The 23,479-nt window shown below is 43.3% G+C and overlaps 2 protein-coding genes and 1 long non-coding RNA gene across 9 annotated transcripts in view; 2 read left to right on the top strand and 1 right to left on the bottom strand.

Annotated features, from left to right (window-relative positions):
* Window positions 1–538, top strand: part of LEO1 (LEO1 homolog, Paf1/RNA polymerase II complex component) — a 39,961-nt gene extending 39,423 nt beyond the window's left edge. Inside the window, exon 12 of one of the 2 annotated variants that reach the window (XM_005559572.5) lies at window positions 303–538. In XM_005559572.5, coding sequence (XP_005559629.1) covers window positions 303–407 — 105 coding nt within the window. In that variant the 3' untranslated portion in view covers window positions 408–538. Of the gene's footprint in view, window positions 1–277 lie in introns of both variants that reach the window. The other variant, XM_015452832.4, reaches the window with a different exon arrangement.
* Window positions 539–1,016: 478 nt separating this feature from the next.
* On the bottom strand, window positions 1,017–6,396 carry LOC135971800 (uncharacterized). Its single transcript, XR_010588064.2, has 3 exons — window positions 6,269–6,396; window positions 4,552–4,656; window positions 1,017–1,154 (listed from the first exon to the last, which is right to left on the bottom strand). It is a non-coding gene; the product is annotated as an uncharacterized lncRNA (long non-coding RNA).
* The window catches only part of LOC102124488 (RNA polymerase-associated protein LEO1-like), a 30,479-nt gene continuing 9,695 nt past the window's right edge, over window positions 2,696–23,479 (top strand). Inside the window, exons 1-9 of one of the 6 annotated variants that reach the window (XM_073995811.1) lie at window positions 2,696–2,862; window positions 6,481–6,575; window positions 7,627–7,772; window positions 8,814–8,898; window positions 10,205–10,299; window positions 11,179–11,313; window positions 12,865–13,000; window positions 14,158–14,341; window positions 17,935–18,115. In XM_073995811.1, coding sequence (XP_073851912.1) covers window positions 6,495–6,575; window positions 7,627–7,772; window positions 8,814–8,898; window positions 10,205–10,299; window positions 11,179–11,313; window positions 12,865–13,000; window positions 14,158–14,341; window positions 17,935–17,996 — 924 coding nt within the window. In that variant the 5' untranslated portion in view covers window positions 2,696–2,862; window positions 6,481–6,494 and the 3' untranslated portion in view covers window positions 17,997–18,115. Of the gene's footprint in view, window positions 2,863–6,480; window positions 6,576–7,626; window positions 7,773–8,813; window positions 8,899–10,204; window positions 10,300–11,178; window positions 11,314–12,864; window positions 13,010–14,157; window positions 14,342–17,934; window positions 18,116–23,479 lie in introns of those variants that run through there. The other 5 variants (XM_045395465.2, XM_015452834.4, XM_073995813.1 and 2 more) reach the window with 5 other exon arrangements.

Raw genomic sequence — 23,479 nt, 5'->3', positions numbered from 1 at the left:
CCTGATCATGGTAAAAATATCCCGACAGGATCAGTGGTTAGACAGGCAGAACTTTTGGGAGAGCCCCACCCCTTCTGTGGCAAATCCTGTCTCCAGTTTCCTGCACATCCTGCTCTGTGTTCAAAGGTTTCCCTGTGAGAGATTAGCTCACAGTTGCTGACACCTCACAATCTCCCTCACAATCTGCAGGAACAGTTACTTTGAGTTGTCAGAGGGTCATTCAGCTCATAGCTACTTTTGATAAACCATCCTAAAAATGTTATTTATTGACTTGTAGATTTGTAAAAATTGTATCTGTTTAGGAGGGTGAACCTTCTGGAAAGAGAAAAGCAGAAGATGATGATAAAGCAAATAAAAAGCATAAGAAGTACGTGATCAGTGATGAAGAAGAAGAAGAAGATGATTGAAGTATGAAATATGAAAACATTTTATATATTTTCTTGTACAGTTATAAATATGTAAACATGAGTTATTTTGATTGAAATGAATCGATTTGCTTTTGTGTAATTTTAATTGTAATAAAACAATTTAAAAGCAAGTCTCTGTTCAAGAAATCTACTTTTCCAGCCAGGTGTGGTGGCTCATGCCTGTAATCCCAGCACTTTGGAAGGCCGAGGCGGGTGGATCACAAGGTCATGGTGGCATGCGCCTGTAGTCCCAGCTACTCGGGAGGCTGAGGCAGGGGAATCGCTCGAACCCGGGAGGCAGAGGTTGCAGTTAGCCGAGATCGTGCCACTGCACTCCAGCCTGGCAATAGAGCAACACTGTATCTCAAAAAAATAAAAGAAAAAAGAAAAAAAAAAGAATCTACTTTTCCCAAAGCAAACTGATTTTGTTAATGCTTTACACAAAGTCTTAGGTCTCAGTGAATTCCTGCTGCTCTCTCAACCCCCTTACCTCTCATTCCCCACAAAGAAGCCTTCTGGCCAGGCTGAGATTCTCTCACAATTCTGGAGACTTGGAGTCTAAAATCAAGCCGTGGGAGGGCCATGCTGCCTCTGAAGATTCTTGGCAGGGATCCTTCCTTGCCTCTCAGTTTCTGGTAGTTCCTGGCAATCTGTGGCTTTTGACAGTATGACTTCCGTCTCTGCCTCTGTCTTCACATGACCTTCCTCGTGTCTCTGTTCCGGGTCTCAGTATCTCCAGATCTCCCTCTGTTCATAAGGACATCATTCATTGGATTTAGGGCCAACTCTAATCTAGTGTGATATCATCTTAACGAATTACATGTGCAAAATTCTCTATTTCCAAATAAGGTCACATACTGAAGGTGTGGGTAGACATGGATTCAGTGGGGTGTGGGGGGTGGGTCACTATTCAATCCACAATGATAACCATGATAAATATTGTTGTAATGTAATTTTTAAAATTGTATTCAAAATTAATGTCAAAAAAATCCATGATGAACAAAATGTCAAAATTTTAAATGAAGACGGGATCTGGGCTGGGCGCAGTGGCTATCCTGTAATCCTAGCACTTTGGGATGCCGAGGTAGGCATCACTTGAGGTCAGGACATCGAGACCATCCTGGCTAACACGGTGAAACCCCGTCTCTACTAAAAATACAAAATTAGCCGCGCATGGTGGCACATGGCTGTAATCCTAGCTACTCGGGAGGCTGACGCAGGAGAATTGTTTGAACCCAGGAGGCAGAGGTTGCAGTGAGCCGAGATCCTGCCAGTGCACTCCAGCCTGGGTGACAAGAGTGAGACTCTGTCTTAAAAAACAAAAAATACAAAGGGAGGGGAATTTGATTCCTCTTGATTGGAAGAATGGCAAAGAATCTGCAGGTATGTTTGAAATCCACCACACACATATTTGCCTTCTCTGTGGAGCTCTTTTTTTTTTTTTTTTTTTTTTTTTTGAGACAGAGTCTCGCTTAGTCGCCCAGGCTGGAGTGCAGTGGCGCGATCTCGGCTCACTGCAAGCTCCGCCTCCCGGGTTCACGCCATTCTCCTGCTTCAGCCTCCCGAGTAGCTGGGACTACAGGCGCCCGCCGCCTCGCCCGGCTAATTTTTTGCATTTTTAGTAGAGACGGGGTTTCACAGTGTTAGCCAGGATGGTCTCGATCTCCTGACCTTGTGATCCGCCCGCCTCGGCCTCCCAAAGTGCTGGGATTACAGGCGTGAGCCACCGCGCCCGGCCTCTGTGGAGCTCTTCTACATACACTAATCTTGTCCTTACTGATAGCCTCTACTTTGACTCATCTTTCTTCCTGGTGCTATTAGTCCAAACTGGGAGTGGCAGTTGTGGGAGGCTTACCCTGAAGCCTGGTTATAGATAAAGAAAAGTGACATCAAGAGAGGGGAGGCCTAAGTCATCATCATGTCACTTTCCTAACTCAGAAATCTTCAGTGCCAGCTATTTCCTGGCTTATCAAATGGAAACCCCTCTACCTGGTTTTTAAGAGCCTTCATTCTGACTCCACTCTCTCCAACGCAACACAATTTTGTGTGTTTGTTTTAAACATGTTACCAGTAGACACCTGTGTCAGTTGTTAAGCTCTTGTCTCTTCTCCAAACCTACTCTTCTGTACCTGGCACGGAGGTGCTGGGGCCAGGAGTCCACAAACCAGAGTTGAGCTTCGCCAGCTGCCCCCTGTTAGGGGGCGCCAAAGGAAGACTGGAAGCCTGGAGAACTAAGAAGGGATTGCTCCTTCCTGTTTGCTTATGGAACTTTCTGGGGGCTTCCTGTTGACTTGCATTTTCTGAGAGGACCCACCAACACTTCTTCACCTGAGCAGAGGCAGAGCCTTTCTGCAGCTGCAGAGTCCAGTTTGCAGTTTTGCCAGCACTCGCAGAGCCAGCTTCATTTTCCCCCCTGAGAGACATCAGGACCAGCTGGGCAGCAGCTTTTCCTCAGGTATGAGTTAAGCTCCAGGGGGCCCTTTATGTAAGTGTTTTAAGTTTTTATAATCCCCCCTTTTCCCTATCAGCCCCACAGGTGGAAGCTGTTCTTTGCATCTGCTACCTCTGTGAACCCTCAGAGTTCCTCTTTTTATACTTTCAGTAACCTAGTCCACAACTTTAAACCCAATTGCAACTTTAAAATATTAAATTATGTCTGTACAGCTGTACAGACAACTGGTGTGTTTTCTGTTCCCTGACTAGAACCTGACTAGGTGGTCAAGGCAACAAATCCTCAAAGATGGAGTTTAGGGGTTGGTTTGGGTTTGAGTGCAGTTCTGAGCTCCCCACCAATGAGCAGGGGGATGCTGGTAGCCCATGGTGTCCATTGGTATCATGATGAGTCAGATTATCTCCTTTACTAGAGTAGACTACAAACTGGGGAAAGGAAATACCCAGAGTTGAAGGACTACTAGATACTGGCTCAGTTGATGCTCACTCCTAGAACCTCAAATACTCCACTAAATACAAAGTGGAGACTGACAGTGGTCAGGTGATAGATGGAGTTTTAGCCCAAGTTCAACTCACAGTATGCCCTCCAGATTTACTGACCCACCTTGTGGTTTCCCCAGTTCTTAAATATATGATTGGAATAGGTATATTTTGTCAACTGAGAAATTCCCCACATTGTCTTCTGATCCATGAAGCACCATTAAAAAGTAGAAAGGACCAAGTGGAAGCCCCTGGAACTTATTTTTCTCACCAGGATAATAAACCAAAAACAACACTGCATGCTTGGGGGAATTGCAAAGATGAATGATACCATCAAAGACTTGAAAGAAGCAGAGGCGATGATACCTCTTACATCCCCCATTTATTTATTCATTAATTTATATTATTTATTTATGAGACAGAGTCTCGCTCTTTATGTATTTGTTTTTGAGACAGAGTCTCGCTGCATCGCCCAGGCTGGAGTGCAGTAGTGCGATCTCAGCCCACTGCAACCTCCGCCTCCCATGTTTAAGTGATTCTCCTGGCTCAGCTTCCCGAATAGCTGGGATTACAGACACACGCCACCAAGCCTGGCTAGTTTTTTTATATTTTTAGTAGAGATAGGGTTTCACTATGTTGGTCAAGCTGCTCTAGAACTCCTGACCTCAGGTGATTTGCCTGCCTCGGCCTCCCAAAGTGCTGGGATTACAGGCATGAGTCACTGCACCTGGCCACATCCCTCATTTATCTCACCTGTATGGCCTACTGGCAGATTGATCTTGGAAATGACTGGTTATCTTATACCGAATCAAATAATGACTATATTAGCAGCTGCTATTTCATATATATTTCTTTGAGACAGTCTCATTCTGTCACCCAGGCTGGGTCACAAGGAAAGTGAGAAATACATTAAGCAGAGGAGGACATGTATCCTTCAAAAGCTGTAGGCAGGGCCAGGTGTGGTGGCTCACACCTATAATCTGAGCACTTTGGAAGGCCAAGGTGGGTGGATCACCTGAGGTCAGGAGTTCAAGACCAGCCTGGGCAAATGCTTTTTTCCCCTTCATATTAATATGTAAGGACAAACAGAAACAGTTCGCTTTTACTTTTTAGACCAATGGCACCCCTCATTAGACCAATGGTACCCCTTACTAGACCAATGAAACCCTTTGGTCTGAGGCAACAATCTTGCCTCACAGCTACATGGACTTACCTATATACTTTGCCATATGGAGTCTGCAAAACTCCTGACCATCTTGATGTTCCACATGTCACACTGGTCCACTGCAGCGATGACATTATGCTGATGGTATCTGATCTGATGAGTAGGAAATAACTGTACTTTAGATGCCTTAGTAATCAGCCCTCAGCATGTAAACCAGAGAGTGGGAGATAATCCCCATCAAAATTTAGGGGCATGCCACCTCAGTGAAGTTTCTGGGGGACTAATGGTCTGAAGCATGTCTGGATAGCCCCTCCAAAATGAAGGATATGGTGCTGTACCTTAAACCACCTATCAGTGCAAAATAATGCTTGGTGGATCTTTCTGGATTTAGGAGCCAATGTACACTTTATTTCATTGTGCACTTTGACCTTTTGCCAAGTAAGGCAGAGATGCTACCTGTTTTAAGTGAGGACCAGAATAAGAGACTGTTTTGCAGTAATTGCAGGTTACAGGGCAAACTGCTCTTCCACTTCGGCCTAATAACCCAGCATATCTGATAATGCTTAGTGTGTCTGTGGCAAATATCACTGCTGTCTGAACCCTGTGGTTAGAATCAGCAAGAGAACTGAGTACAGGTCTCTAGGGATTTGAAACATATCCACGTCCTCTTCTGTAGACAGTCCTTTTTTTTTTTTTTTTTTTTGGAGACGGAGTCTTGATCTCCTGACCTCATGATCCGCCCGTCTCAGCCTCCCAAAGTGCTGGGATTACAGACGTGAGGCACCACACCTGGCCTAGACAGTCCCTTTTAACACTTAATCATGGAATATCAAGTAACCACACAGGCTGAGCTTCTCAGAATGAACTGGGCATTTTCTGTCCCAGGAAGCTGTAAGATTGGGCATATGTATGGCAGTTTTTTACCAATCTATCATCTGGGCTCAATGAGGTCTAGAAGGCATGAGAAGGTTTCTTGTATAGGTGGCTCAGGTTCCCTTAATACAGACTCTTGCTGAATTGTCTCTTCTGTCCCCTTCTCCAAAAGCAAAAAGCCTGGTTTCAAATATCCTCAATTTATTTACTCATTTGTTCAGTTCCCAGTATGCAAATAATAAAATGACTATGGCTGTCTGCTCAGCTCTGGGCCATACACAGTGGCCATGCAGGCCAAGTTCCCATTTAATTTACAGCTCAGAAAGCTCTACTCATATTGAGAATTAAAAAGATTCCAGTACCCAGAGTTTAAGAAAGGGGCAGCAACTGCAAATATCTTAAAGAAAACACCCAAGAAACTCCAACTGAATGAAATACTATGTGCTCATGTGTACTTTGCCAAATGATTTAAGATTTGACACAAATTAGGCTGGGTGTGGTGGCTCACACCTGTAATCCCAGCACTTTGGGAGGCCGAGGAAGGTGGATTACTTGAGGCCAGCAGTTCAGGACCAGCCTGGCCAACATGGTAAAATACTGTCTCTACTAAAAATACAAAAATTAGCTGGGTGTGGTGGCGCACGCTGGTAATCCCAGCTGCTCTGGAGGCTGAGGCAGAAGAATCGCTTGAACCTAGGAGGCGGAGCTTGCAGTGAGCCGAGATCGTACCACTGTACTCCAGCCTGGGCGACTGAGCGAGACTCCGTCTCAAAAAAAAAAAAAAAAAAAAAACACCTGAAAACAAATCACTCTCAAATTCAGCACTTAACATCAACAAGCATTTACTATTATCATGCTGATTCTGAGGATTAGGAATTCAGGAATGGCTTACCTTTCACCCACCAACGCTGCCTCTTTCTTTCTCCAAAGACACTCTAGTTAGTTAAGCTTCTGAGAACCTGGCTTAGGGAGCCAGTTTGAGGTTGGTTTAATGGAGATTTGTTTTATGAAGTTTGGGACTATGTTGAAGTGGTGGACCAAGAACTGTGTATAAGAACTTTAGTTGGAAAAATTAATACTGTGCATTTTCCCCCAACACCAAAGATCCTAGTGGGACCATGGATCTGTTTGGAGATATAGACGACATTTCTTCTGAGAGTGATGAAGGCAATCAACCACCTACTCCACGACAGCTGGTTGTAAGTACAATCACCAATATCAACCAATCCCATTATTCAAAGCTAAAAAAAGAAAGCTTCAGAGGCTGATGGGTCTGTCTCATGTTGAGAGAGGATGTGGATAGCCAAACATCTGATGAATAGGTGACTTTCTTAGCTATATTGGGAATTTCTGGATATAAGAAGGCACAGAAGGAACTACTCAGAATAAAGCTGATGCCAAACTTTAGGGGCTAGACTAATATAAAACAATATAAAAATATAATATATAACATAAAAACCTTTGATTTAAAGGTTTTTCTTATTCAAGCCTATGACAAGAAGCATGAGCGATGCTGACATTCTCTGATTTTAATAGTTGTCTAGTATTGATGGGGTGAATAATTTCATACTTCTATTGCTGAATATGTTATGCAAAATACGTCAATAAAATAGATACTTTTTTCTACTAATGTTGGCTAACGGATCCTGTTTTCCCATGTTTTTTTTCTGTTTTGTTTTGTCTTGCTTTTTTTTTTTTTTGAGACGAAGTTTCAAAGATTACAGGCATGAGCCACCACGCCCAGCCTGTTTTGCTTTTTGTAGGCATGAGGTGAGGTTTTAGGGAGAAGCTTGGAAGAATTGCTGACTGTTTTGTCCCTAAAGTGGAGTGTAAATTTACTTCGCAGCCAGGCGCGCTAGCTCACGCCTATAATCCCAGCACTTTGGGAGGCCAAGGTGGGCAGATCGCCTGAGGTCAGGAGTTTGAGACCAGTCTGACCAACATGGTGAAACCCCGTCTCTACTAAAAACACAAAAATTAGCCAGGCATGGTGGTGCAGGCCTGTAATTCCAGCTACTCAGGAGGCTGAGGCGGGAGAATCGTTTGAACCAGGGAGGTAGAGGTTGCAGTGAGCCGAGATCACGCCACTGCACTCCAGCCTAGGTGACAGAGTGAAGACTCTATAAAAAACAAACAAACAAACAAACAAAACATTACTTCCTGTCAAACCTGCATCTGCCTAGTGCAGGACGAGTAAAGCTAGCACATTTCTAATGTCTTCAAGTTCTCACATTCTGATTCCTTTCTTAGGATGAACATGGAGTGCCTCAGGACCAGCAGGAGGAAGAGCCAATTTCTGAAACCATAATAGAAGAAGAAATTCCCAGTATCAACTCCGATTTAGGAAATGAATTGTATTTTGTTAAATTACCCAAGTTTCTCAGTATAGAACCCAAGTAAGAGGACTGATTAAAATTTTCAAGATATTAAAAATATGTGTAGAATAAATATTTTTTTATTTATCATGAGTTTACTAATCACAAAGATGGGAGATTTCTCATATAACTTTGAAAAAATAAATCTGGGTTGTGCTGTGGTAGAAAAATGAATCACTATTGAGAGAGAATTTTAATGCTAATAATTTTTCTAGCATTTTGGCACTTTCTTTTACATAAACAGATCACAATGGATGAAGGTGTTTCTCCCTAGTATAAAGCTGACAAATCAGAAAATAAGAGTGACAAAGTCTGCTAGAGAAATCACAAATGTTGTGGCCGGGTATGGCGGCTCATGCCTGTAATCCCACCACTTTGGGAGGCCGAGGCGTGCAGATCACTTGACGTCAGAAGTTTGAGACTAGCCTGGGCAAAATGGTGAAACCCCGCCTCTACTAAAAATACAAAAATTAGCCGGGCGTGGTGGCACACGCCTGTAATCCCAGCTACTTGGGAGGCTGAGGCGTGAGAATCTCTCAAATCCAGGAGATGGAGGTTGCAGTAAGCCGAGATTGTGCCACTGCACTCCAGCCTGGGTAACAGAGTGAGTGAGACTCTGCCTAAAAAAAAAAAAAAAAAAAATCACAAATGTTCAATGCAAAAGCCATTGTGAATCTAGAAAAGACAATTATTTTGTACTACAAAATAGTGTCAGTGGGTATGATTCACTAAGGTACATGCATGCAAGCTCTTGTGCTTAACACATTTTCTTTAAAAAATATGGGAAGACCATGTGTTACCTATACTTTGGAAGACATATTTCATCAAATAACATTTTGAACTGTTAGTTGCATTTGAATTTTATTTCAGGCAATATGTTTTAGAAACAAATTTCAAGAAAGCATGGTACTTTGCATACTTCTTTGAAGGTTTACATGAAGTTATTTGTCTACTGTGATTTTTGGAAACACATGGGGACACCTTGTAGGGATGATTAAATATAATATTAATCATATTCCTTACTAAATATGGCTAACATGATGTTAAAAACACAATTTGTAGGCCTTTTGATCCTCAGTTTTATGAAGATGAATTTGAAGATGAGAAAGTGCTTGACGAGGAAGATAGAATCAGGTTAAAATTAAAGGTACCATCCCACACTTTATTCCTTTTAAGTTTTTCCTTTTATAAAGTAAAGCAGGGATGACAACGTGAGACTTGAGCTTGGGAAATCCTCTTATGTTTCTTGTTCAATAGCTCTTTAGACCTAGGAATTAAAACACCTTTTCAGAATATTTTTATGGGAGGAGGTATGTGTCCTTTTTTATCCCTGTAGAATTGTCACTTTCTTCTTTTGGTTGCAGTTATGCTTTTTTTGACATAAGTAAAGATAAACATTTTTGAAAATTGTTAGCTACTTCCTTCAGGATAAAATAATAATAAGGCATATGGAATTGACTCCAGATTTTACAGTGGGTAGATCCTGGTGATTTCCCACAATAGAAATGTCTCAACTCTTCATGGATATTCAAACTATGCACAAAAGAGAACTTGTCATTAGGTGGTTCCTCTCTTGAAGGCCGGGGACAGCAAAGCACTACCAACTACTTTCATAGGCATGTTGTTCTTCCTTAAGGGGGTTTCCTTTAAAACAATTTTTTTTTAACTTAAAACTTTGTGTGGGTTTTTTTATTTTTTTGAGATGGGCCTTGCTGTTTTTCCCAGAATGGTCTCAAACTCCTGGGCTCAAGCGATCTTCCCACCTCAGCCTCCCGAGTAGCTGGGTACAGGTGCACACCACCACACCTGGCGACAGGATTGCCTATGAGTTTCTACTGGGGCCCCAGTGGTAGCACTGGGCAGGGGAAATTGTTGTTGTTGTTGTTACTTTCCACCATATGGGTAGAATAAATTTAGACTCAAAAACAGGGCAAAGCACTGATCTCATGTTTTAATTTTTTAATTCGTTATTCTTTTTTAAAAATTGTAATTTCATGCCCAGAGCTTCCCTGTCTCACTATGGGAATAAGACAGGGAATGGGGCAGTTTTTCGCCCGTCTTTCATTGGGTTCATCTTCAAGTGGCCCTGTCATAGGCAGAGGTCTCATTTTAACTCTCTACCTCATGTGGACCCAAAGCCTCATGCTGTCTCCTTTGGAGTTCTTCATGTGTCTTGTTTGATAACACCTCTGGCCTGCATGCTACTTAGCTCCTGCTTCCACTGATATGAACTGGAGCTCAGAAAAGATTTGAAGAAAATGTCTGGCTAGTTTAACCAACATCTCTAGGTATATGTAGCAGGTAGGTTTCAGTTGTGCTGAATCAGTTAGTTTTTGTAAGCTCACTCTATCATTACCTATCAAGTCTTTACACATGATTATAAATCACCTGAAGAAAGAAGAACATTTAGTTAAACTGGTTTAACTAACCAATGCCTTTGGGTTTTTAACCAGGTAGAAAATACTATAAGATGGAGGATACGCCGGGATGAAGAAGGAAATAAAATTAAAGAAAGCAATGCTCGGATGGTCAAGTGGTCAGATAGAAGGTGAGCATAAAATGCCTGAAAAATACTGACATGCCAAGAGGGAGGCCTGGGATGAGTGAGGTTTTCTTTGTAGAAACTTCTTTTGGGGTCATTTTCTTTTCTTTTTTGTTTTGAGACAGACTCTCGCTCTGTCAGGCTGGAGTGCTGGAGTGCAGTGGCGTGATCTTGGCTCACTGCAGCCTCCGTCTCCTGGGCTCAAGTAATTATTCTGCCTTGGCCTCCTGAATAGCTGGGATTACAGGCATGTGCCACCACGCCCGGCTAATTTTTGTATTTTTAGTAGAGACGGGGTTTCACTGTGTTGGCTACGCTGGTCTCGAACTCCTGACCTCAGGTGATCCGCCTGCCTTGGCCTCCCAGAGTGCTGGGATTACAGGCATGAGCCACTGCGCCTGGCCTGGGGTCATTTTCACTAAAGGATTTACAAAAATTTAGGTCTCTGAAATTACCTAGGAAACTTGAGAGAAGTAAATAGGGTAGAGGTCTTATAGCTGTGCTGGTGGAGACTTCGGAAATGAACTGAAGATGTGACAAAAGCCATTGTATCTACCTTACTGAAGTGAAAGACTAAAGGTAGCTCCCATTGGTGAGATATCAGACATGACAAATTGATACTTTTGAAAACTTGTTTCTGCTTTGCTAATGAAGTGGTAGAGATTTGTAAAATTACAAAACAATTAAGAGGATAGATTTTTACCACTTTTTACTTTGGAAGGAGACAGGTTATTTACAGCATCTTTTCTGCTTTTCCTATGAATTCAGTATGAGGACAGGATCTAGCAGTTCCACACTATTTTAAGCAAAGCTCACATGGCAGAATGGAAGCCGTAGGACTCATTAAATATCCACCCTAATATTTGAACTGTTTCTCATTTCCAGCATGTCCCTGCATTTAGGCAATGAAGTGTTTGATGTGTACAAAGCCCCGCTGCTGGGCAATTACATCCACCTGTTTATAAGAGAAGACACTGGTCTGCAGGGACAAGCCATCTTTAAATCCAAACTTACCTTTAGGTAACTATTCACACCGACACATGATTACCTGCAGTTAAGGAGTAACAAAGTAGAGATAGTACAACCCAACCCTGGACCACGGTCTAGTTCTCATACACCTTTTAAGTTGACTCCAAGCTGAACTGCTCAGGGAGCCAGTTCATCCTATCAGAATTCCCAGGAGAGTGATTATAACCCAGAATGTAGGTATGTTAATCCACAATGATCAGTACACTTGGTAAGAAGCCTGGAGGATTTGTCCTTGCAGCTCTGCTGCTCAGCAGGTCCTTTCCCTGGAGTGAAATTGACCTGGGAAGCTAGGCCATCATCAGAATGGTGTTGGTGTGTGCCGGCAACAGACCCTTGCCTGAGGCTGCTGCAGCCTGTGCCTAAGCAGTCATATGCTGTGGCCAGCTAAGCTTACTGTTGTGGCCCCTTCTCCATGCCTTCCCTCTGAAGGACACAGTACTGTTGATTAGGAGTAGGCTTTCCTCCAGAGGTGGAGTACTTTTTTAAAAGACAAGCGCTCTTTTGGGGGACATGGAAGTTTTCTAAAATCAGACAGGGGTCATGATTGTAAAACTGTTTAATTGTATACTTAAATGAATGGATGTCATAGTATGTAAAACATATTCAGTATATCCGTTGGTCTTTTTAAAGACTATAAATAGGGACAGCTCTGAGGTTATGTAATCTTGAGGAAGGGTTGCAATCTCACTAGTTTCCAGCTTCCTTATCTATAAAATGGCAATAACAACATCTACCGCACAGGGATGTTGTATCAATGAAGTCAAATAACACATAGAACATCACACAGAGACCTGGCACAAGTGCTGAGTGGTGCTCAATCCAGTCTCTTAATCATCTCTCCTAGAATAGCATCCTAAAAGACGCGTGATTCTGAGCTTGCTTTTTTTCACTGTCCCCCGTGCTCCACACTGGGATATTTGACTGCCTGGCATCATCTCATTCTGGACGTCCCATCTCTCTGTAGCCATGCTGTCTCTTCCAGAGACTCTCCCCTAAGGATCATTCTCCTCCCCTCTGATATACATAATTAAAAGCTGCCTTCCTGTAGTCAGGAAGACATTTCTTTCCACCCAGGACTCCTGGTCTAGCTGTATTATCCCCCTGGGCTGTTATAAGGCCCCTGCTGCTACTGTGACCTGCCTCCTTGCTTTGACTTCCAATTTCTTCCAGATGGAGAGACTCATTGTTAGTTCTCTAAATGTCCCTTCTGGCATCTGCACCTCCCTCTGGGAACTGAGATTTCATATTCCGTCTCTTCTCCTCTCTCTGACTGCAATCGGGGATATTCTTTGTAAAATACTTTGACCTTGCCACCTGCCTCTCCTCACTTCTGCTGCACTCCCACTTTAGCCCAGTCAGCTTTCCCCAGGAGGTGGGGCAGAGGGAGGAGTTTCTCAGGAGGCTGGAGAAGGAAGAACTGTGATCCTGCCTCCTCTGTCTGCTGAGTGCGAGGTCCTCGTCCCCAGGTGTTTTTGCTATCGGTATGATTGCCTCCAAATGTTCATAGTGACCAGTGAGACATTTTTGTCCACTTCCTGGCAGACCTCACTCTAGAGACAGTGCCACATACAGAAAGATGACCCTGCCACTTGCTAATAGAAGTTCAAAGACACAGAAAATTAGAATCTTACCAATGGCGGGTCGTGATCCTGAAGGCCAACACACAGAAGTGATGAAGGTATGTTCGGTAAGCTTTATCGTGGGACATTTGGAGTAGTAAGACCTATGTTTTCCAGAACATTAATTCACCATTTCTTATTGCCACTGCTGTTTTATTTCTTGCAGTCATCAGGGAACCAGCTTCACCTTCTAAGTGTGTAGTTAACCACAGTAATGTCAGTGGCTGCTGGTGAGACTACCAAACAAAGGACTCTGAAATCTAGAAAACTGATGATTAAAAAAATGTAACCTTTCAGAAACATACATTGTGAACCCCAATGTGTGAAATGCCAGGCAGATTTTAAAAAATGGAGTCTACCTTGTGGCTCAAGAACTGTCCCCTCGTAAGGCCTCTCCATTCTGTCACTGGAGCTATGGGGAGCTCTGGGTTGAGGAGTCAGGACAAGAGTATCTGGGAGCCATGGGAGTTTGGTGGAGCCTGGGCAGGTCAGGTCGTTGTGGCTCAGGGATGAACAGAAACAGCCTCTCCTGCTCCAGGTGGTCAGTTCGGGTGGGTTGCTTCTCTCTGGGCCGAGTGGCAGCACAGAACAGCAGCACGGCTCCGGAGGACAGGCCTGTGCCAACAGAACAGCAGCACGGCTCCGGAGGATAGGCCTGTGCCAATGCCAATCAAGCCGGTTAGTGTCAGGGCACCCTTCTGCCTCTTTTTTTTGAGACGGCGTCTCGCTCTGTCGGCCAGGCTGGACTACAGTGGCATGATCCTGGCTCACAGAAACCTCTGCCTCCCAAGTTCAAGTGATTCTCCTTCCTCAGCCGCCTGAGTAGCTGAGGACTACAGCTACAGGCGTGTGTCACCACCCCCATCTAATTTTTGCATTTTTTGGTGGAGATGGGGTTTTGCCATGTTTCCCAGGCTGGTCTCGAACTCCTGACCTCAAGTGATCTGCCCGCCTTGGCCTACCAGATTGCTGGGATTACAGACGTGAGCCACTGCACCTGGCCCCTTCTGCCTCTTCACCCTTGCATTGCCTTCACACCTGCAAACCAAAGGATCCACGTGGAGTAACAGAGGTGTGATAGGGAATATGGTACCCCAAAGACACATGGAACAGCTGTTACCCTGGACTAGGCATTATGTGTTCTTTATGGTAAAAGTAGATGCAAGAGGGCACAAGTTTTGATTTTAGGCTGAAGAGGTTATTTGCTTCTTTACAGAAAGAGGAACGCTTGAGGGCTTCCACTCACCAGGAGTCTCAGGCAATCCATCTGCGGGAGAAGCGCTACCAGCAGGAGCCAAGTGTCTCCTACCAGGACCCTGGCAGTGACGGTGTGGAGGAGGAAGGCAAGGACACCTTCAGCCTGGCTGCTATTAAAAACTATTATCAAGGTGAATTCCAAGGTGAGTCAGGTTATGGAGGTCACATTTCATCATTTCAGGGTGGCAGTGCCTGCTTTTGCTCTGGTGAGCTGTTACTCCTTGTCCTACTATTTATTGAGGACAAAAGTACGAAGGCCTTTTTGTTTTCTCTCCCACAGAAAAGATTAGCTGTGAAAATATGGCATCTGGCTGGGCGCAGTGGCTCACGCCTGTAATCCCAGCACTTTGGGAGGCTGAGGCAGGCAGATGACCTGAGGTCAGGAGCTGAAGACCAGACTGGCCAACGTGGTGAAACCCCATCTCTACTAAAAATAGAAAAATTAGCCAGGCGTGGTGGCGGATGCCTGTAATCCCAGCTACTCGGGAGGGTGAGACAGGAGAATCGCTTGTACCTGGGAGATGGAGGTTGCAGTGGGCCAAGATTGCACCACTGCACTCCAACCTGGGTAACAAGAGCAAACTCTGTCTCAAAAAAAAAAAAAAAAAAAAAAGAAAGAAAAAGAAAAGAAAACATGGCATCCTCCAAATAAAATCAATTAAACAATTTATGTCCTTGTGGAAGGAAATGTATATAAGGCAGTTCCTCTGCTTGTATAATTAAAGACCCAATATTTAAGCTTCACAGTTCTTAAAACTGATGTGTATGTATTTAAAAGTGATCAAATAACCTGAGAACAAAACCTCTCAAATCTAGTCATTTCAGCATGTCTGAAAGTTCTATTTACCTTCCCACTGAAACTTTTAAAAAAAGTTGACCCTTCAGGAAAAATGTACAGTGGGAAGTAACAATATTTGGCAGAAGAAACACTGAGGAATAAACCATCTTTGAAGGTGAATCCCATGTCTTAAATTCCTTTGCTTTCAGAGGAACAAGCCAGCATCTATTCCTCAGACAGTGACCAGGGGTCAGAAGATAAGACTCAAAGATTAGTGAGAGCAAAGAAACTCAGTAATGATGAAGTAAGACCAAATGTAGTCAATTCTCAGAGTTTACCCTGTGCTCAGGAGCCAACTGCTGGGAACAGAGCTCACAGACCAGGCATGCACAAATTAGCTGTCTACACACTTGACTGAAATCCAGTGAGATAAATGCAGTAGTAGGACTAGGAGTGACCCAAAGGTCTGATACCTGTGCTCGGGTGGGTCTTGGAAGGCTGCATGGAGAAGGAAGTCTCTGCTGGGTATTGAAGAATGAGCAGAAGCTTACAAGCACACAGGCCAGGTTAGGCACTCTAGGAACATGGAAAGGCCTGTAAAGAAAGGTGCAGGGCCTGAGATATCAAGTCTCAGCTACAGAACTACAAATTGCTTCATGTGGGTAGAGCAAGGGTGGTCTACCATGTTCATTGTGGGACACTGGGTATCTTTTAAAATTTATTTATTTGAGATGGAGTATCACTCTGTCACCCAGGGTGGAGTGCAGTGGCACAATCTCGGCTCGCTGCAACCTCCACCTCCCAGGTTCATGTGATTCTCCTGCCTCAGCCTCCCAAGTAGCTGGGATTACAGGCACCTGCCACTAAGGCTGGCTAATTTTGGTACTTTTTAGTAGCGATGAGGTTTCACCATGTTGGCCAGGCTGGTCTCAAACTCCTGACCTCAGGTGATCCTCCCACCTCAGCCTCCCAAAGTACTGGGATTACAGGCATGAGATACCAATACCACCACACCCGGCCTTTTATTTTATTTTTAAGACAGGGTCTTGCTCTGTTGCCCAGGTTGGAATGCAGTGGTATGATCATGGCTCACTATAGCCTCAATCTCCTGGGTTGAAGTGATCCTCCTGCCAAAGCCTTCTGAGTAGCTGTAACGAAAGGCGTGCACCACCATGCCTGGCTAATTTTTAAAATGGTTTGTAGAGATGGGGGTCTCAATATGTTGCTCAGGCTAGTCTCGAACTCCTGGCCTTTAGCAATCCTTCCACCTTGGCCTCCCAAAGTGCTGGGATTACAGACGTGAGCTATGGTGCCTGGCTTAAAACTGGGTGTCCTTATTGTTTCAATGTAATAGTAGTTGAGGGGTTATCTCATTTGTTATAAAAATATTTTCCTTTGTTTTCTTTTCCTTTTATAAGATCACAGGTACAAATAAATTTTAAGTCTTTTATTTATTTTTTTATTTTGAGACAATCTTGCTATGTTGCCCAGGCTAGAGTCAGTGGCACAGTCTTGGCTCACTTCCCAGGTTCAAGCAATTCTTGTGCCTCAACCACTTGAGTAACTGAAACTACAGGCATGCACCGCCATGCCCGGCTAGAGAGAGAGAGAGAGAGAGAGAGAGAGAGAGAGTGAGAGAGAGAGAGACAGAGAGAGAGAGAGAGAGAGAGAGAGAGAGAGAGAGAGAGAGAGTGTGTGTGTGTGTGTGTGTGTGTGTGTGTGTGTCTTTAGTAGAGATGGGATTTTGCCATGTTGGCCAGGCTGGTCTTGAACTCTTGGGCCTCAAGTGATCTGCCTGTCTCAGCCTCCAAAAGTGTGGGGATTACAGGCGTGAGCCACTGTGCCTGGCCTTAAGTATGAATTATATAAGAGAATCACTATGGTATTGCCCATTGGCCATATTAATTCATTGAATGTTTTCTGAACACATGCTCTGTTCTAGGTTCTAGAGATACAGACAGGAAAAACACTGCAGTGACAACAGTGGTCACTGTGTGTTCATTTATTTTTTCCTCTCTCTACACAACACACAGTTGTCCCTCAGTATTCATGGTGGTGGATTGGTTCCAGGACTCAGAGGATACTAAAATCACAAGTGCTCAAGTTGCTTATATAAGATAGTTTAGCATTTGCATATAAGCTATGCACATCCCCCTGTATGCTTTAAATCATTTGTAGGCTGGGTGCTTTGGGAGCCCAGCACTTTGGGAGGCTGAGGCGGGTGGATCATTTGAGCCCAGCCTGAGACCAAGATGAGACCCCCATCTCTACAAAAAAAAAAAAAATTAAAAAATTAGCTGAGCGCAGGTAGTCCCAGCTACTCAGGAAGCTTAGGCAGGAAGATCAATTGAACCCAGGAGGTTGAGGCTGCAGTGAGCCGTAATCGTGCCACTGCACTCCAGCACAGGCAACAGAGCAAGATCCTGTCTCAAAACAAAAAATTATCTCTAGATTACTTATAATACAATATAAATGCTATGTAGGCCGGGTGTAGTGGGTCACGCCTGTAATCCCAGCACTTTGGGAGGCCGAGGCGGGTGGATCACCTGAGGTCAGGAGTTCGAGACCAGCCTGGCCAACATGGTGAAAACCCATCTCTACTAAAAATACAAAAATTAGCCAGGCATGGTGGTGCATGCCTGGAATCCCAGCTATTTGGGAGGCTGAGGCAGAAGAATTGCTCAAACCTGGGATGTGGAGGTTGCAGTGAGCTGAGATCACGCCACTGCACTCCAGTCTGGGAAATGAGCAAAACTCCGTCTCAAAAGAAAAAAAAAAGTAAAGTGTCTCTTCAGCCTTGACCACTGCCTAGGGGAAACCTATTCAGTTGCCTGATCTAGACGGTGTCTGAGCTCTAGTGTGAAGGGCTGGCTCCCTCACTGTCAGGTCAGAACCATTTTAGATAAAATTTCCAAAAACAATTTATTTTAAAATGTCTTACCTCTCATATTTATTCAGGCACACCTTCTGGAAAGAGGAAAGCAGAGCATGAAGAGGAAGAAGATGATATAAAGCCCTAAAATGTGCACTCACTGTATTCAACAGTTTGTTTTAAAACAATTATGAAATGACTTGTTTTAATTGAAGTTGAGTTGCTTTTGCATAATCCTAGTTGTGAATAAAAAGTTTTCAAAAGCAAGTCCATTACGTTAGAAAATTCACTTTTTCCCAAAGAGGAGGATTTTGTTCACTGTTTACTGTAGGTGGATTTTAGGTTTTAGTGCATTCCTGCTGTTAAGTTTGGCTCAGTTATGGCCTCCTCCAGGATGTCCTCCCTGGACTGCCTAGCTGAGTTTGGGGCCTTTCTGTGCTCTGTAGTCTCCTTAGTATGGCATTAATTCCATTTCCCATATGGCACTGTGCTCTTGGAAGAGCAGGTACAGCAGGGAGAGCTCACTGGATACCTGGTACTTAACCAGAGCTGTGTGGGCTTGACCACTTCTAATCCTTAGGGCAGGTGCTATTATACCCCTTTTATAGATGTGGAAGCTGAGGTTTAAAGAGCTTAAGACTTTTGTACAAAGCTTTTACTTAAGTAAACAAGTAAGCTTTTCTGAGACAAGGGTTAGAATCTTCCATGCATAGTGATCACAATGCTGGGCTAATACTTTAGTGACCTTATGAAGATACCCAAAATATCTACCTGAGATAAACAGGCACAATTAGGTTTAGGGAAAAGTGCAATGGGAAACAAAATACCAGATTTGATTTCTAGTTTTGTGATTGCTACAACAGCTGGAACATAATAGAACCTAAAAACTACTGAATGAACAAACAAATGCTGTTGTGTTGGGCAGTCCCTTCTCTGACATCAGTTTCTTGAACTAGGGGGGCTTTCGATTTGACCACATAAATCCTTCAATTCAATGTTTATATTTCTTTACCTCTGAGAATACTAGATATATATTTTAAAATGTTTTGTTAAATAGAAATGATCAAGGGGGAAAAAAATAGCCCATTCACCATGCCAAAAATCCCATTTTACAATTCTATTTCCTTCCCTTTTATACTTTTACAGCATAATTTTGTGCTTGTATATTAAACACATTCACAATTAGCATTAGCTTCTAAAGAAGAATTGAGAGACTCATTCAGAACAATGAAGGGTACTAGCACAACTTAATTTTAACATCAGGTTTCTTTCTAAGGGGCTGGCCTTGAGGATCTGCTACGTCTGTGAACAGGACAGGGGCTGGGGGACTGGGTTGGGATCTACAAGCCCTCGACCTTTGCAGACCATGCAGGAAAGCTTAACAGTTGAAGGAAAAAAATGTTTGGCAATTTTAGACTCACAAGTGGTCAAGCCACTCCCACTATTTGGTACCTATAAGAGCAGTGGTAGCACCAGGTTGGACTGCTTTGGAGGACATGGTGAGGGCACTGTTGCCTCACAACCAGTCCCTGGCACTCAAGTCCTCTTGAACTCAGGGGAGCAGCTCACAACTCAAGCACCCGAGTCTCCCTGACTCACCAAAGGGAATATGCATCGAGGCTTCCTGTACGTGAATATGAAGCTCAACAGCCATTCTCAGAAGGGAGAATGACATTAAAGATTCCAGGTCAATTTCTTTATTCCCCTAAGTTAGGAAAACTCTGAAAACTTTAAATTATTTAACTTTTATCCTTAAGTTTCCTCAAACCTATTACATGTTTCCCTGTTTTTTTTGAGACGGAGTCTCACCCTGTCACTGAGGCTGGAGTACAGTGGCGCGATCTCGGCTCACTGAAACCTGTCTCCTGGGCTCAAGCGATTCTCCTGTCTCAAGCCTCCTGAGTAGCTGGGATTATGGGCACTCGCCACTGCACCTAGCTGATTTTTGTATTTTTAGTAGAGAGGGGGTTTTGCCATGTTGGCCAGGCCGGTCTTGAACTCCTGACCTCAGGTGATCAGCCCGCCTTGGCCTCCCAAAGTGTTGGGATTACAGGCGTGAGCCTCTATGCCCAGCCTTTTTTTTTTTTTTTTTTTTTTTTTTTGAGACAGAGTCTTGCTCTGTCACGCAGACTGGAGTGCAGTGGTGCGATTTTGGCTCACTGCAACCTTCACCTCCTGGGTTCAAGCTATTCTCCTGCCTCAACCTCTTGAGTAGCTGGGACTACAGGCATGTGCCACCATGCCTGGCTAATTTTTGTATTTTTAGTAGAGACGGGGTTTCACTATGTTGGCCAGGCTGGTCTTGAACTCCTCACCTCAGGTGATCCGCCTGCCTCGGCCTCCCAAAGTGCTGGGATTACAGGCGTGAGCCACTGCACTTGTCCGACCCTGCTCTTTCATATTTGTCAACTCAATTCAATTTTATGAACAGACAGGGCCTAGTACTGATGATATTAGGTTGAACCTTATGAAATTACTATTTTTATGAGTAAAAGTGTTCAACTATTGTAACTAATTTTACATGATTCATAGACTGAGTGGCTTAAATAACAGAAATTTATTGCTCACGTTCCTAGAGGCTGGGAAGTCCGAGATCATGGTTTGGTTCCTGATGAGGGTTCCCTTCCTGGCTTGCAGGCAGCTGCTGTTTTGCTGTATCTTCACGTGATGGAAAGAGTCTCCTGTCTCTTTGTATAAGAACACAAATGCCATCATAAGGGGACCAACCTTGTGACCCTATCTAGCCTTAATTACCTTCCAAAGGCCCCATCTCCAAATATCATCACATTGGGGGTTAGGGCTTCAACATGTGAATTTGGGGTGGGGGGCAGGTGTGGATACAAATATTCAGTCCATAACAGGTAGGACTGAATAACTCAGGGAAATTGATAAACTTGTTCTTGAAGAAGGATGTAAGGAATGAATTTTAGAACTTAGGAATGAAAGGGATTACATGCTTTTTCAAAAAGTCCAAGTTTACAGAATATTTGATAAACTTTATTGAAACGATTTATCCCAGTATATATTGGTTAAGTTCTAAATGCTTCTAGTACAGTCTTCAAAAGAAACTTCACTGTGCTGTTATGAATTTGGATAATATTTTGTATTACTTAAATATCAGTGTTAAAATTCATTGCTTTTATACTTATAAAAATGGAAAAATAAGGCAATTACAATGTTGGATATTTTAGCATTAGAAAAAAATGTAAATACCTGATTTCATTTGACAATGAATGATACTCAAATGATTGTTACAAAGGTAATTTTCAAGCTTTTAAATGTAACTAAAACCAAATATAATAATTCATCCAAAAAACTGAAAAAAACCATTTGAAATTACAAAAATTTTTATGTTATACGTGTATATACATTTGAAAAAACAATTCTTAAATGGATTGATCTAAAAATTTGAAACCACTGAATCAAAAGCTTATCTTTCTGAGTACAGGTGAAATTTAAACTTCTAAAAACTGCTATATACACCCATCAAGAAGCACCAATAATTCATTCTTAAACCTTACTCTCTGAATGTATAGACTATAATATTTGAAACATTTTAGGCCAATTAATTGCTTTGCATCAATTAAGACATACTGAGTGTAGAAAAGGGAGTAAAACTTCATATATGTAGACTCTAAGAGGTGTCTGATTGTCTTAAGAATGTAATAACTTGGGCTGGGCACGGTGGCTCACACCTGTAATGCCAGCACTTTGGGAGGCTGAGGTGGGTGGATTAAGAGGTCAGGAGTTCGAGACCAGCCTGGCCACGATGGTGAAACTCCACCTCTACTGAAAATACAAAAATTAGCTGGGCATGGTGGTGGGTGCCTGTAGTCCCAGCTACCCAGGAGGCTGAGGCAGGAGAATCGCTTGAACCAAGGAAGCGGAGGTTGCAGTGATTCGAGATTGCACCACTGCACTCCAGCCTGGGCGACAAGAGTAAAACTCCATCTTAAAAAAAAAAAAAAAATGTAATAACTTGTTACAGCTATATTAACAAAACACTGCTGGTGGTGTTTCTTAATACATATATTTTTTGGAGATGGAGTCTCACTCTGTCACCCAGGCTGGAGTGCAATGGTGCAATCTCGGCTCACTGCAACCTCCACCTCCCGGGTTCAAGTGATTCTTCTGCCTCAGGCTCCCTAGTAGCTGGAATTACAGATGCACACCACCATGCCGAACTAATTTTTTGTATTTTTAGTAGAGATGGGGTTTCGCCACGTTGGCCAGGCTGGTCTTGAACTCCTGACCTCAAGTGATCCTCCCACCTCGGCCTCCAAAGTGCTGGGATTACAGGTGTGAGCGACTGCACCCGGCCATTACAATCTATTTTTATCTAGCCTTTAGAGCAGGTGTCCTAAGTGAAAGACAAAAACAACAACAAAAAAACTGCTGGGTTTTTTTTTTTTTTTGGAGACAGAGTCTCACTCTATTACCCAGGCTGGAATGCCGTCACATGATCAAAGCTCACTGCAGCTTCAACCTCCCAGGCTCAAGCAGTTCTCCCACTTTAGACTCCTAAGTAGCTGGCAGTACAGGTGTCTGGCTAATTTTTAAATTTTTTGTAAAGATGGGGTCTTGCTATGTTATCCAGGATGGTCTCAAACTCCTGGGCTCAAGTAATCCTCCCTGCTTGGTCTCCCAAAGTACTAGGAGTACAGCTCTTTTTTTTTTTTTTTTTTTTTTCCCTTGAGATAGAGTTTCACTCCCATTGCCCAGGCTGGAGTGCAGCGGCATGATCTCATCTTATTGCAACCTCCACCTCCCAGGCTCAAGCACTTCTGCCGCCTCAGTCTTCTAAGTAGATGTGACTACAGGCATGCACCACCACACCCAGATAATTTTTGTACTTTTTGTAGAGATGGGGTTTTGCCATGTTACCCAGGTTGGTCTCAAACTCCTGAGCTCAAGTGATCCGTCGGCCTCGGCTTTCCAAAGTGCTAGGATTACAGGCATAAGACAGTGCTTGGCCAAAATTCTTCATGTGTTAATGAAGGCTTTCCAAAATACTTAGTTATGGCTTACAATAGTTTACTTAGCCATGTCTTTTTTCTAGGTTGACCTTTCTGAACAATCAGACTGCAAGACAGGGCTTAAAATTAATAAAATATATTATGTTTTATTATAAAATTTCTAATTCATTCATTTTTTACAGGGAAGAACTTATAGAACTGAATTATAGTGGAGAAAAATCAATACAGGTTGAGTATCCCTTATCCAAAATGCTGGGACCATAAGTGTTTCAGATTTCAAATTATTTTGGATTTTGTAATACAGGGCATTACACAAGTTCAGCATCCCTAATCTGAAAATCTGAAATTCTAAATGCCCCAATAAGCATTTCCTTTGAGCACTATGTTAGTACTCAAAAAGTTTTCAATTAGGGATGTTCAATCTGTAGATCTAAGAAAGAATGACCAAATTAAAATACAAGCATAAAGGCCGGGCACGGTGGCTCAAGCCTGTAATCCCAGCACTTTGGGAGGCCAAGACGGGCGGATCACGAGGTCAGGAGATCGTAGACCATCCTGGCTAACACGGTGAAACCCCGTCTCTACTAAAAAATACAAAAAAATAGCCGGGCGTGGTGGGGGGGTGCCTGTAGTCCCAGCTACTCGGGAGGCTGAG

The sequence above is a fragment of the Macaca fascicularis genome, chromosome 7 (assembly GCF_037993035.2).
Source record: "Macaca fascicularis isolate 582-1 chromosome 7, T2T-MFA8v1.1".
NCBI lineage: Eukaryota > Metazoa > Chordata > Mammalia > Primates > Cercopithecidae > Macaca > Macaca fascicularis.
The sequence above is the reverse complement of the archived record's forward strand: the minus strand, read 5'-3'. Positions and strand labels throughout refer to the sequence as shown.